The sequence below is a fragment of the Pimephales promelas genome, chromosome 24 (genome assembly GCF_988280905.1).
Source record: "Pimephales promelas chromosome 24, fPimPro1.hap1.1, whole genome shotgun sequence".
In the NCBI taxonomy this organism is placed as follows: domain Eukaryota; kingdom Metazoa; phylum Chordata; class Actinopteri; order Cypriniformes; family Leuciscidae; genus Pimephales; species Pimephales promelas.
Window position 1 is genome coordinate 7,309,335 of NC_142792.1, and position 15,814 is coordinate 7,325,148.

Below are 15,814 nucleotides of genomic sequence, written 5' to 3' on the forward strand. Positions count from 1 at the left end.
AAATAGTCGACATGTACTATTTAAAGTATAAAACTTCCATCAATTTTTATGAAGCAATTTTAACATAAACTAATAAACTTAATCTGATGCATATTTGCATATCACACATAAATGAAACGAGAATGCAAAATATGATTGTTTATTAGTTTGAAATGTTGGAACTAAGTAATCTAAATGGATGGAAATTCATGCAATTCAAATAACTTACAGGCTAATTCTTAAATTTAGGCCTAACCATTTTTGGAGTCAACAGGTTTTTACAGTAGAATTCTTTTAACGAATACGATTATTTACAGGAGCCTATTCAACAGTCCAGTTCAAACCCCAGGGGAGAAAAAATATAGATTTTTTCCCCCACAGAATGAGACAAGGCAACTTACTTAAAAGCACTAATAACAGTTATTCAGTCCACGGGCAGCCTTTGAAGACGACGAACAGCTCGCTGTATTTAATCTTATGAAATGAAGGGGCGGGCTGTAGTTGCATTTCCTCCTAACATCCTGCGCTGACCCTCCGCCCGGCTCCGACTGGACACACGCCTCCGGAGTCCGGAGCAACAAGCCTCGCTTGGGAAAACAACCACAATCTGCTGTTACGGTAAGTTTAAACTCGATGTTTTCTCTTTAAGCAAAGTGACTTTGGTGTTTGTCCCAAACACGGCATAAGAGCAAGGTTTTATTTAAAAATAAATAAATAAAGCGTAGCTACATGACACCACGCAGTTTTGATTTGCTTATGTTCCTCGACGCGCAATGCAACTGCGCGATGCGCTTTGCGGAAAGTATCTATAAAGTACGGGGGAGGAAAGAAAGAGAATCGTCTGCATTGAATCAACATTGTCCTCTTTTTTTCGGGGCAACCACCATTGCTTTCATTGTATGGGGCGAAGGAGGAGCATAATAACGTGAATTTTAATTACTGAAATGCTTAGGGGAGTAATTTCATGCGATATTTAGACACATCGCATCCGTGGCTTTTGAATCGATTGGCGTCAGTTTTGATGAGGAAACCACAAAACTCCTCGAACAATATGAGAAAACAGAGCGAAAGTGAAACGTGGTATAAATAGACCAAAGAAAGGTTACCAGCTTCCGTTAACCTCAAATATAGCTACCTGATGATGTTTACGAATGTTAGTTTTGACGAAAAATATACTATAATATAGCTTACTCTAATATAAATGTGTTTAGTGGACAATAGGCATAGTATTTGGTAATTAACTTTTTAAATCAGGGTTTTTTTTAGGGAAACGTAGGCCTATTATTACCACATAAATTACAGTGAATGTCTAAATTATATTCAAGTAGGCCTACTCTGCTTGCTGAAACACATTCTACAACCTGCCAGAGACCAGCAAGTTATCAAATATATATAAAAAATATCACTTTAAAGTTTGCTGCAAAACAATAAAAGGAAGTCCCTGCATGACTTTACGTTTGAGCAAGTGTTTTATTTTATGTTTTCTCTAATAACCATTAAATCTTTCAATAAAGTCACTTTTTAAGTGAAATTGTGGTTTCATAATGTAGTAAGTAAAAAAAAAAAAATCTGTATATGGAGTATATAAAAGACCATTCTTACTTAAAATTCTTGAAACACTTCTTTAAATACTTGTAGTAACCCATAACAACACAAAGCCTGCATGTGTCTCAAATCCCAGCCAAAGCCACTGGTCTGTCAACAGAGTGGATACGATACAGTAGTTTGTCTTTATCAGGCAGACCTTCACAATGAGGTGAATAATAAATGCCAATGCAATGAATAAAACATTATCTTCTACTATCATAATTCCAATTTAGTGGTATACTTATGTCTGCATTTGGAGTCCATCAGCATCATAAATAATCTGTATTTACTGCTCAATACAGGTAGATAACCCTTTAAGAAAAAGCACTTTAAGTGATTACTTTACTGACACACAGCGAAGGCTTTCTCCATATATTTACATCACGTGATCAGCAAATCAATATGTGCCCACAGTCATTCTGAACAAATTCTTTATGCCTCTGTATCCAAAAGAAATCGATGGTACAATGAAAATCTAGGCAAAAAAGCCCATTATAGCAGGTCTGCAGTCAAATGTGTTTTGGAACAGAACATGTCCGTCACCTTTCCAATCTGGTGGTGCATTCGGTGTCCTCGGGATTTCTAAAACCAGCCGAAAGGGTTGGATTGTGTGTGTAGTTTTGTTGTGCTCTCCACCATTTCAAACCAAACACCCTCATTTTATCGGCCATACATGGCTGCTGTTTTGACACGCGACGCCTCCACACTGGGCCCTGAGATGGAGCGTGTCGTCTGTCTGTGGCAGAAACCCATGGGCCACAGCTGTTAATTAACATGTCATGGAAAAGAACAGTGTTTGACTGCCATCTTTCCAAAAGCCCGTTTACTCTCCTGCCCACCTCCTCCTCTTTGTCGTTTTGACAAAGTGAACATCCACCACTTCATGAGAACTCATTTTGTGTTCCATTTCTTTTCTTCTCTCCAACAGAAAAGATGGGCAGCATGTATAAGGATGAGCAGGGCGACTGGGTCACAGTGTGTCTCAAATACCTCCTCTTTGTTTTCAACTTCCTGTTCTGGGTGAGTCAGATTCGCTTTTTGGTATTAAAACCCCTTTGGATAACTATGCAACATGCAAAATGTGCTGTGTTTAACATCAACATGAAATCAAAATGTACTTTCTCAATACACATTTCTGGGCTTATAATGAATAATGCATGTTGTTCAGAGGGGGAAAAAAGTTTCAACTTTGTCATGCATTAAACAGTGGTGGTAGGAGAATGTTTCTAGATTCTGTTTTTAGGCAGCAGTCTTATTACATATCAGTTGTGATGAGAGATGTAACAAGGCGATGGAAGTGTGTACGTGAATGTTGATTTCATAAATTAAATAATCTGAGTCTTGTCTCATCATTCCTTCTCTCGTTCTCTTCCTCTTCCCGCCTCTCCCTGAGCTCAACAAGTACAGCGCCCTCTAGGGTTGAATATGTTTCTTTAAAACATGAGTAAATCTGAATGGAGAAGAAAGTATCCTTTCATTGAATTGATCTTTGTTGTTGAGTCACGTGGGTTTGAAACGACATGGTTGAGTAATTAATGACTCGTTTTCATTTTTGGGTGAACTATTACGTTAAAGCATAACCTCTGCAATATATTTGCTCTAGTGATTCCTTCAGTGCAGCACTTTTCTCTCTCAAACACAAAGTCCTCACTGTGTGTGGTATGCAAGCAGCTCAGGGGGCATGAAAGACAATGGGAGTCTGGAACATCTGTTGTTTGAGTTTGGCACTTGAGAATGACAAGGAAAGAACAAGAGTGTTGATTGCCTCTGCTTCCGACTTGGATCAATCTGAAAAGCGGATGGTGTGGATTACTTTTGTATGTGAATAGATTAATGGAGTGTTTACCATGCATAACACCACACAGGTGGATAATTAACCTGCTGAAATCTCAGGGTAAATTAATGATTATTTGAGTTGGTTAAATAATGACAAGCCTGTCAAACAACTTGAAATAGTTGTTTATCATTTGAAACAGGGGTTTCAGTTTGATATCTATAATTAACTCCATTATTTTCTCACTCCAGCTTCTATGACACCATTGTTTGTCCTCAGCCATCTGTCTAATCCTAGAATTTTCATAATTGTTTGTCTTTAGTTTGAAGACTTTAAAAAATGTTTTTGCTGTCATCCAAGGGGTCACATAAATTTTTTAATGTAATGTTACACTTTCCACATTGTTAAAAAACAGTCAAAAAGTTTATTAAAAATATCTTAAAGCCTAATTTTGTTTTGGAGATCTCTTAAAAGATGTTTACATGCATCCAAGGTCCAAAAACACTTTAACTTTCTCATAACATACATTGCAGCATCACCTCTTTTCTCACTGTGTCTGAAACGTTCGATAAAGGATTCGGTCTCTCTCTCAACCCTCCTTTCTGAGATTCTACTCTCCTCTGATTGGTCAGATGGCCCAGTCTTTTGCGATTGGTCAACCACTTACAGCGTGTAAGCCAAACGAATTTCAGCTGAGAGGCTTTATCAGTCTATAAAGATTTATACGAATAGTAACAATGGCTTGGTTTTACTGTATAAATTCAAGCCAGAGTCCTGAAAGCAAAGTGGATTTGCTTTTGCACACTTTAAGTTCTTCAGGGAGCTACATTTAAAATGCCTATCAGAATGTACTATAACCTTAATAAATTACTTCAAAATAACTATTAAAGAGGTTAAAGACCCCAGAAAGTCAGAACCTCGGTTTAATATCTCATCCGAAGGGTTGTCCTTCTATCTGCGTAAGTGAAATAAGTGGTAAAACATCCTGACAGGCTCATGACAATGTAATAACACCTTAATAAATTAGTTCAAAATAATAATTCAAGTCGTAGTTAATGACTCCAGAAACTCAGGACTTCCTGTGTATCAGGTGCCCAGGTATACTAAGAATTGATAGGCTACCAGTGCTGTCGACGACACAAACCAAACTCTTCCCGCCCTCAGCTACAACTACAGTGTTTGAGGGTGGGTCAAAGTTGACGTTGTTTGTCGGCAGCCAATGAAGGCCATAGGCTGGCATTACGCAAATCTGTTACAAACCTATGTAGGTTTTTGCAGAAAGTAAGAATACAATTCAGTATTGGTTCTTTCTTTTGCGAGACAATAACTCAATTTATCGTGAACTTTGAAACTTTACAGACCTTTTAGAATCACAAACATTAAATTGCATTTAATTTAATTCAAATTAAAATGTATACACATTGATGTTTGAGTTCTAAAAGGTTGGTTTCATTTTATTTGTCCCCTTTTGAACTTTGTGTAATAGCAGGAGCACTATGATATCCTTTGATGAGTTATTCTGTCTTTCAGATGGGCGGCGGGGTGGTGATGGGTGTTGGGATCTGGACGCTGGTGGATAAAGGAGAGTACCTGAGCCTTCTGGCCTCCAGTACATTCGCCGTATCCGCCTACATCCTGATCCTGGCCGGGGGGCTGGTGATGGTCACCGGGTTCTTGGGTTGCTGTGCCGTCATACGTGAGCAGAGGAGCTGTCTCTCCACGGTGAGAAGAAGAAATGAATGCAGACCACACTGAGAGGTCGTAACTTTGCCAATTGCGCCAATTTATCCATTGTGCATCACTCACTGGATGTAATTGCTTTAGATCCTAGTCTTTTTTTGGTCAACTCGGTTATTGTTGGCTGTAAGTTGAGGAGGGAGGCGCCAAGTGTCCACAGACAAAGTAGAACAGGCTCCATGGAGCCGTGACTAATGAGCTGACGGGCATGTGCTTTCTCGCAATTTAAAAAAAAAAAAAGATAGTACCTTGTGTTTGTTCGAGGGAGTGAAAGAGACAAGCAAGGTTGTGACTGCCACTGCAGCAGTGCTATTTATAGCCCACTCTCGCTTCCATGTATGAATCTACGGTGGAGCGCCAACCTCGGTAGGAATTAGTAATGAGGATACTGCCTTTCTAGTCTGATCTGAATGCGTTGCATTTTGGGAAAAAAAAAACAAAAACGTATATGCATAAATGTCAACATGCGACAGCTGGCTTAAGGTTGATTTGTTTGAATAACCTTGAATAGGTTCATTTCATTTGCTTCAGTGCTCGTGTTGGTGTTTATATAAATTGCATTGGACTTCCTGTCCTTTCTTTCGACCTTTAGAAGAGAAGTGCGGCGTGTATGTGAGTTTATTCATCTCTCACACACTGTTGCCGTTGGTTCAGTCTACAGTGTCCTCTGTGCATGATTTGATGTGAACATTTCACTTCTTTGCTCATTTAAATCTGCTGATTAGTGATTGAAACTAAAGTTCAACTTCAATACTCACTTGGCAGTTATAATAGAAATCAGTGTGTGCACAAAGGCTTGGTGAGTATGTATAATCTTGAAAACATTGTTTTGTTTGTTGGTCGGTTTGTTTTTTAATTATTCCACGAAAAATATTTCCCTGAAAACATGTTTTGTGGCAGATTTGTGGTTGTTATCACCCACTCGCTCTCCCCCCGCTGTAAACTGTGACAGCTTCTTTGGTTTAGTCATTCATTGTTTTATTTTCCTCTGAGGAAAATGCCACTGTGTCTTTGCAGACGTCTCCACCTCTGCCAGCTCTAAACGAGACATTTCTGAAAAAACTATTTTATTTACTTTATCCTCATGACAGTCCAAACATTGTTATATTTTGAAGCATTTCGAGTGTTTATGTGCTGTGTCTTTTAGAGAAGCCATTTTCCAGATTCTCGGATTTTGGGGTGCTCCCGTCGTTGGGTTGTTTTAACCCAATTATGGGACAAATGTGGACAAACTCAATCATTGGGTTAAAAACGTAATTTAAAAAAAGCAACCCAATGGCTGGGTTTGTCAATTTTTGACCCAAAATTGGGTTAAAACAACCCAGCATTTTTTAGAGTAGTTAAAAAAATTCAAGATGTCTTAAATTTTGTTTTGATGCTATTATGCTTTTTTGTTAACTATGTAATTAATTTGTTTTTACATTTTTACAGTTCATTTTTCTATGAGTATGTTTTTTTAGTTGTGGAACAACAAACATCCCCTTGACATTCATGACTTTCTGACATAATGAGAATAATAGGAATTGTTTTTTTATTTTTTATATGTGCTTCCCATGGATTGTTATGACATCAGCATTGAGTGTATCTAGAGACTGTTTTCCTGTTTTCTGATCATTTTGTTTGCATTAATTGTATTTGTATCCTGTGTTCTTCCAGTACTTCTCCTGTCTGCTTCTGATCTTCATCATTGAGCTGGTGGCTGGTGTTCTGGCTTATGTTTATTACCAGGCGGTGAGTGAAATTTTTGTCAGTATTGCTATAAAAACAAAGCTCTAAAGAACCAACTCCCAATTGCTTTTATGATGGATCTATTTGCAGGGCTGTACCGGACTGGCACAGATGAGACATTTGAGTGATGACACTGCCTTCTGCTCACTCTCTGTTTATTTTTGTTCATTTCTCTCCATTTTTTTTTCTCTTCTCTCTCTGTCACAGCTGAGTGAAGAGCTGAAGCAGCACTTGAGCAAGACGATGACAGAGAACTATGCCCAACCTGGAAAAGAGAGCATCACTCAGTCTGTGGACAGACTACAGCAGGATGTGAGAAACTCCAAATCCCAGCCTTTAATTTTCTTAGATTAGAGACTAAAGACAAGATTATGCGGCTTGGGCAAATTCATTTTATATTGTATTACATTTTTTCAATTTTTGTTCGATGGTAATAGCATGTGAATGGTCCTAATCAATTCTAGAAGTAGAAAATTCAGTGGCAATAGCTTTATTTAGTAGCTATTTATACTTATTTATATTTAAATACTTATTTATTTAATAAGTATTTTATTTTGCTTTTATTTAATACTTTTTATGTTATTTTAATTTAATCTTTTTTATTTTGTTTTAATTTCATATTTTAATTTCATGTAAAAAGAATAATATTCATATTTTATTTGTTTTTTATTTAATATTAATTTATTTTAATGTAATACATTTTTATATTTGTTTTTGTTTTTTATGTATGTTATAACATACATAAAATGAAAGAATTAAACATGTCAATTTAATGTTTATTTAATTTTGTGTTAAATTGTTTTAAATTTGATTATATAAGCTATTTATTTTTGTTTAAACTAGGGCTGTCAAACGATTAATTGCGATTAATCGCATCCAAAATAAAAGTTTGTGTTTACATAATATATTTGGGTGCACTGTGTATAATTATTTTATATACTATATATAAATACACACACATGCTTGTATATATTTAAGAAATATTTTCATGTATATACTGTATATAGATTTATATATAATTTATATTATATATAAATATAAATATTTTATATATAAATATTTTTTTTTCTTAAATATACATGCATGTGTGTGTATTTTTATATATACAAAATAATTATACACAGTGCACCCACATATATTATGTAAACACAAACTTTTATTTTGGATGCAATTAATCGCGATTAACAGCCCTAGTTTAACATGTTAAAATGTAAATGAGTTACACAATATACTGTCCCTAAACGACATGCAAAATCACTACTACGAACAAAACAGTGCAGATATACGTTATATACAGGACCACTTTGTGCACTGATCCTAATAGTAAAGTAATCCTAACTCCCTCACCTTCACCTTGCAGTTCAAGTGCTGCGGGAGCAACAACTCTCTTGATTGGATGCACAGCGTGTACATCATCAAGTCTCCGGAGGCGGAGAAAAGGGTTGTCCCTGACAGCTGCTGTAAGACCATCACGCCTCAGTGTGGAAAGAGAGACCACCCCTCCAACATCTACAAGGTGGAGGTGGGTCTGACACTGTTAACATCAAATCATCCTCCACATAACATTTATTCAGCATTATCATACTTGTGTATTCGTCTGCACTTAATTTCCTTTACAAAACACAGAACTCTATTAATGTTCTGTTGTGGTATTGAGGTTTGAGGCAAAGCTACCACATGCTTAGATGCCTTCTCATTGTCTGTGGGAACTACAATGCGCCTGTGAACCATATCATCATGAAGTGTTTAATACCCCTCTTGGGAGTCATTTAGACTATGAAAGCACAGCTGTGAGCGACTGGTAACATACAGTATATGAGCTTGTGAAGTGTGAGGTAACACTACAGTGAACTGCTGCCAAGCTCTCTGTATGTATTCTTTGGGAACAGACCTCCGGTGTGATACATAATACATAACAACATTGGTTTTACAGGCCTATCGAGAGCCATTCGTTTTATTCTATATGCCTTTCGTTGTGGTGGTATTCACAACAATGTCTTGTAAATCACACAATTAAAAAATTCTCCCATCACCCATACATCTGTAAGCCTTTATCAGTCTGCAAAATAAATCGATTTATAAATCCGCATATGCATGTTGACAATGAAAAGACAAGCACATGATATGTACATTTATGAACTGAAGTAGTTTATAATGCTGTTGTCTCTCACAGGGCGGCTGTATCACGAAACTGGAGCAGTTCCTGGCGGATCACTTGCTCATCATTGGAGCTGTGGGGATAGGCGTGGCCTGTCTACAGGTAAGCCCCTCCCTCTCCCTCAGGTGGGGTGCTCAATTAAAGGGATAGTTTACATAAAAAGGAAAATTCAACTTATATATATATATATAAACACATTTTATGTGTGTGTGTGTCTGTAATAACGTTATAATGTGTGGTATGTTTTTTTATGTTTTTAATGAAGTCTCTTAAGCTAACCAAGGCTGTATTTATTTGATCAAAAATACAGTAAAAGCGAACAATTTTTTAAAAATATTATTATTTCCAGAGATGGCATAGCTAAATTATCAGCAGCCATTACTCCAGTCTTCTGTGTCATTCTAATATGTAAAAAAAATAAATAAAATATATATATATATATATATATGTATATATTATATATATTTTATATATTATATATATATATATATATGTATATATATATTTTTTTTTTTATATATATATTTTATGTATATATTTTTATATATATATTTTTTATTCATATTTTTGTTATAAACATTTTTATAATACATTTATTTTTTGTTGAATAGAAAGTTCAAATGAGCAGCATTTATTTGAGATATAATTCTTGTGTAATATTATAAATGTAATTTCTTTCTTTAAAAAAAAGAGGGGGCTTACTGACCACAAAACATTTAGAACTTGCATACTTTACAGAGATGTTTATGTCCAATTAGAGAAACAGTAACAATGGATCATTGATGTCTTCTGGTTCAATAACACGAAAGTCTTCACTAAAATAGCTGATGCACTGACCAGAGGGCAATCGTTTAATGGACTGCTTTTGCCCTCGACCGGTAATGTGCACGGTAGTTACACAGAACACTGCCCGCTGGGTAAAAATAGGTGGAGACCGCATGCAGGCTTGAGAAAATGAAAGAAAGAGAGATAAGAGCTCTCAGCTTAAAGAGGAGATCTCGCATGGAGCGTCTGCATTCACTGCAGGGGTGCCGAGGGCCATCGATCTGTTTCCTTTGAATAAACTCTGTATATAAACACCACTGAAATGTGACTCCAGCTAAGACCTCATATTGATTCGTGTAGCTGCCTGGGAGTGATGTATAATGACCATAGATTATGTTTTTAAGTTCACCTTCTATTTAGTGGGTAGTACATGGCTTAAATATTGGTATATCATTTTTTAATATGTACATGAAAGTGAATGTTTGCTGTCAGATATGTATTGATCTGAAATTCAACAACCAGCATACAGTATGTGTTAAATGGGATGTAGTGAGTAGGATGCAGCCTGTACTGTGTATCGCATGCTACGCAGTATACTGGATGTTAGTCTCACTTAGTAAGTCAAAATTGTTTAATAGATTTCCTAGTTTTATTTTAAGTGGATGCCTAAAACTGTAACCGTACGGACTTATGAGCAGCGTTTTCAGCATCAAGGTCTCAGCTGCTGGTCATGTGATCATCTCATCCAGTAAACGTGAAGCTCTGGAGTGATTAGGGGACTAAAAATAAGTCCTGTGTTAAATTTGATGTAATGATTTTACTGCAAAAAGCCTCAAAGTGGCTTGAACTAGCTCTCTATAGGGAGCGCTAATTAAATTGATCCTCTTCAATGATCTTTCATTATTACTGTCATTATGGCAGTAAACAGTGCCGCTCCGCAGGGGTTCATAACAGAACAAATTGTTTGTGTTGAAGAAATACTTTAAAACTGTTGCTTGCCAAGCTACAAGCTACTCAATCTTTGTAATATTAGTAGTAAATTTGTCAAGCTGAAATCAAGCAAAATGCACTGAAATCAAGGGGTCATTATTTATTAATGTATAATTGTATGAGATGATACTGTTTAATTCTGCAATTAGATTATTTATTTAATATAAAAACATCTTATGCAGAGTGAAAGCCTTGAATTGAGCCAATAAAACACATTGAATTATGAATTATGAGTTAAAAAGCTGCATTTAACTTCTGCATTTAAGCTGCATTTAACGTTAAAAAGAATCAGTGCATTGTTTCCTCTGAAGCGAACACCGTATTTCAGGGATTTAATGTTTGTCTTAAATTACAGTGTGTCTCTGTTTTGTCTTGGTTTTGGTTGTCTTTCTCTCTGTCTCTTTCTTTTTGTCTCCATTTATGTGTGTGTGTGTGTGTGTGTCCTGTAGTTAATAGGAGCAGTGCTGACTGCCTGCTTTATATATCTGCTTTATAAAGAAGAGGAAGAGGACTTTTCTGAAGTTTGATTGGCTAGTTCCAATATTTGACTCCAGAACCGCTATGCGATGAGAAGGTCGGCTGTTTGAGTTTATGCTGTGTGTGTGTGTGCGCGCGCGCATGTCGATGTGCCTCACCTAATGTCCACCCCATGCTTTCTGTATGACTTATGTGTATGTGTTTGGCATGACACCAGCACTCTTAAACCACACATGCTGAATGCTGCATGGCAAAAAGGAGCAAAACTAATGGCACTGAAAAACATTTTATGTTGATCATTTGTATTTTGAGATAATATTTTTTGAAGAGTTTCAGTTATAAATGCTTTTTTGTGAGTTAGCAACTTTCACCTTGGACTGTGCAGACCTGATATAACCTTCTACCTGAAACCTGCTGTGAGACTCCCAGTGTGTCCGATCTATTTCAGACTTTTCTCTTCCTGTCTATTGTATCCCTCCCTGTGGACACAGACTGTTGGAAAGGAGAAGTTTCAAAGGTGTCAACATATCTGCTCAGAAAAAAAAAAGAGACTTGGTTTTTTTGTATAGGTCTGCTGATTGCATATAAGTCTCATCTCACAGTTTGCTGTCTGTCGTGCCTTTCTCCGGTGCAGTTAATCCCACTTTTCATCCGGCTTTATTTTCCTCTAGAGTAGCATTAAAAGTGCTGGCAAAGAGCAGTAACACTGCTTCTCTCTCAGTGCTTTATGACATGGAGGAGAGATGCTTGAAAGACCAAACTTGTTAAAGCTGAAAATGAAAAATGCACAAAGGAAGGTAGATTTTCTAAGGTGCTCTTTTCCACACATTGATGCTGTTAAGATCCAAAAATGACAAGAGGCATAAACGCACCATAATATAGTCTATACATTTTGTTCACTAAATGCTACATTTGCTAATGTAATATGATCGCATTTGCATATTTACACTACTGTTCAAAAGTTTGGGGCCAGATTTTTTTTCTGAAACATACTTACATTTTTATTCAGCAATGATGCTTAAATTGACCAAAAGGGACAGTAAAGTCATTTACAGCGTTACAAAAGATTTATAATTCAAATAAATGCTGTTCTTTAAAACTTTTAAACCAAATCAGCATATTAAAATGATTTCTGAAGGATCATGCAACACTGAAGACTGGAGTAATGATGCTGAAAATTCAGCTTTTTCATTACAAGAATAAATTACAAATGGAAATATACTCAAATAGAAAACAGATATTTTTAATTGTAATACTGTTTTTACTATATTTTTGACCAAATAAATGCACCCTTGGTGAGCATAAGAGACTTTTGGCAGGTCTTGAACTTTTGAACACTAGTCATCATTTGCTGAAAATGTCTCTTTTTGTTGTATTTTTAATATTTATCGTGCATATTTGCATTATAAAACATTCAGTTTTGACCCTGTTGACATTAAACATCATTGGTTCTTTTGTCAATGATTTAACTTCCGTTTTATTAATTGACCCCAAGCACAAATAAAAGTCCCCATTCGTTTTGAATGAAAAAGAGCAGCTTTGACATTCTGTGAAATATCTTCAAAATACTCTTAAAATTCATGATTAAGCGATTATATGGTAGTATTTTGTAGGGTTTAAATAGAAAAGGTGAAAAACTGATATTAATAAATCTTAACTTTGGTATATTGGAGTCATTTTTGGTTATAAACTAACATATCGTACCCTATTATTAGTCCATAAACTACCACACATTGACACCAACTTTACAGTTCCCAGAGGTTGATTTGAAACCTCAAAAAAAAACACTCATAAACCAGACTCCGAGATCCTTGCTTGCATGTGCCATGACTGCTCATTTACCCTACAATTAACCCCACATTAACCAATTTAAAGTTTATGGTTTTCCTATAAAAGTAGAACATTATTAAGGCAAGGAAATACTTGAGTTGAGCTGCACTTCCAGCTCTGGTTTATTTCTGTGTTTGTGGGTAGGATGAGGCTCCATCATTTTTGTAGAAATAATCGCCCACCACAAGCCCTCCCAGGACCTGGCTTCCGATGTGTCTTGCTTTTTCCATAGAGATAGACACAAAAAAAAAAAACCTGGCTAGATGTTGAAACGCTATATATTTTTAGATAATGTTTTGTAACTTGCAGACTGAGTTTATAAAATTGCAGCCTTATATTTTTATCTCCTAAACATTACAACAAGGAATGCACAGACTCCCAGAACTCACCTGTGTGAATCTCAAATGTGTATCCTCTCTTCATTATGAGAGTTACCACTGTTCTGATACACACTGTAGCCTCCGTACAAACACGTGCACATACACACACTCCCACACATGCTAATTGACCCAATTACAACAACACTGCTACCGGCTGCCGTACACCTCGGTTTCCATAGTAACTGTACACCTCTTCCCTCTTCCTTCAAGCCTTTTATAAAGAGAGTTTCAACAATTGCCTCAAGGCCACATCAGACCATGTCTGGATCAACTAGAAAAAAAAAAATACTGAACATCTATTATTGTTGGGGCTCTTTTTATGAAATGTACTGCTGCTTGATGCCTGCCCAGTATCTCATTCTGTTCCAATTATTTTGAGCATTTGACCAGACAGATGTCCACCACATCTTAACTAGGACCAAACATCATCTTTTTAATGTTTCTTTGATCACATGTTTCTGTCTGTGTGTGTTTCAGATATGTGGAATGGTGTTCACCTGTTGCCTGCACAGGCGAATTAAACTGGACCCGTACTGATGCTTGGAAACGTATATATACAGTATGCCTTTCCTGACTGCTCCAATGCATACACACACACACACGGCCTTACTACTGTGCCCATTTAAAACTGCATGACCAAATCTACGTGAGGGCTTTATTATCTTTCATTTGCCACGTTTTAGACAAATGTTGCTATTAATGTTGCCTCCTTACGATCCTAACAGCTTTAAAATAGTGCACTGTGGTCATTTAGATGCAAGGAGGCAGTTAGAAATGACATTTATTTTTCACTTTTAATAAATTGTGCTATCATCATATAACAAAATATTTTTTTATGAACCACATATTTGTTTTTATTTGCTCTTATTATGTATGTAATGTGCTGCTAGAACTCGAACAGGTGTGGGAACCTGTTTATGGGCACAAAAATACACTGGACCAACATCAAAAATGGGTTGAAGAACATTTATTATTATATTTTCCTATAAAAATATATGTAGCTTGTGGATAGGGCTATGTTTAGCAAGTTTCAGGTAGTGTTGGTGTTCATATTCTGGGGGAAAAATGGTGTAATGTCTTAAAACAGAGTGGAAAGCATGTCTGTAGTCTTTATATTTTGTTATATTATGCCAAATAGGACTCAAGTGTCTTATTTTAAATCTGTGGATCTGTTCATCAGTTGTTATTGAATTGTAAATCTCTTTGCAAATCCTAAACCATTTAATGCAAATCATGTCAATTGTTTTACACTTCATTTTAGATGAAAAAAAAAAAATGAAGTAGCTTTTTGAACCTTAATGATATCCATCAGGCAGATTGGCTGAATATTATGCTTACTGGATTTTACTTTCATTGAACTGATGAATTCCCAGAATGAGCACTATTCCATCATTGCATTTGCAGTACTAATCACAGCTGCAAAATCTTAATGTAGTTGCCACAGCAACGTTGGCCTTTTTCGAATTTCAATGTCCTTTGGGTAAAAAATGGTTTGGAAAAAGACAAAAACATGTAATGTAACATTCTTGTTTTCTGTACTGATTACCACATGTCATCAAATTGCTTTATGCTAATGATAGATGCTAATGCATATTTTAAAATGTTGGTAAAACATTGTGCAAATTAGCTGTCTCTCATCAGAGCTGATTTTAAAATATGCATTTAACCATCCCATTAGTTTAGATAATATATTTAATCTTTCATGTGTTTGTAGATCAAATGTATATTCATGACGAAATATCACCATTTACTTTGATAACAATGGGTTCACTTCATAAATGATTTGCCTTAAGACTATTGCATCCTTTTGTGGACAGTAGAGCTTTATCTGAAACAGCTGTATGTTTATTGAATGTTTTTTTTTTTTTAAATGTAGGACTACTTCTAATAAACGTATTTTGTTGACTGCTTGTACTGACACGCTTTAGCCAATAGATGGAGACAAACACAAGTGGATAAGCTTGCTTCAAGGACAAGGACTAGAACTCGACTTCAACTTTAAATTGAAAATCCACCCGGTTCTCATGTGCTTTTCTATTAGCAAAGACCCATTGACATGCAGCCACTCATATCCGGATAATAACTTTAATATCCGGATAATCCAGATTGTCCTTACATTTGACCACATAAATTTGTCTCTGTTTTCTGTTTCTGTCAGATAAAAATCTGATCTGTAGCTTAATACTTTCCCCTTGTTGCAAACAAATCCGAGGAAGCTAATTTCCTGGTGCCTTTTTGTGATGTTGCCACAGAATGTCCTTGTTATATGGATTTGTGTGTATAAAAGCATGACTTTGAGTTATTGGTGTTGTCTTGTGTTTTTCTGAGTTTTAATCTTGTGTTGGCATTGCAGCCGCAAACATTTTTAACTGTTCTGTCATCCGTTATGAGTAAGTTACTGACAAATTC

General features: G+C 36.0%; 1 protein-coding gene across 2 annotated transcripts; it reads left to right on the forward strand.

Moving 5' to 3' along the window:
* Window positions 1–458: 458 nt before the first annotated feature.
* tspan11 (tetraspanin 11) lies at window positions 459–15,707 on the forward strand. Of its 2 annotated transcripts, XM_039668006.2 has the most exons (9): window positions 459–597; window positions 2,495–2,586; window positions 4,871–5,062; window positions 6,734–6,808; window positions 7,013–7,117; window positions 8,166–8,327; window positions 8,979–9,065; window positions 11,168–11,292; window positions 13,883–15,707. In XM_039668006.2, exons 2-8 carry the CDS (start codon window positions 2,500–2,502, stop codon window positions 11,243–11,245), a joined length of 786 nt encoding a protein of 261 aa, XP_039523940.1. In that variant the 5' UTR covers window positions 459–597; window positions 2,495–2,499; the 3' UTR covers window positions 11,246–11,292; window positions 13,883–15,707. The 2 variants fall into 2 exon arrangements, with proteins under 2 accessions (XP_039523940.1, XP_039523941.1); XM_039668007.2 differs by lacking the exon at window positions 11,168–11,292 and having other exon boundaries at window positions 462–597.
* The last annotated feature ends 107 nt before the right edge of the window (window positions 15,708–15,814 follow it).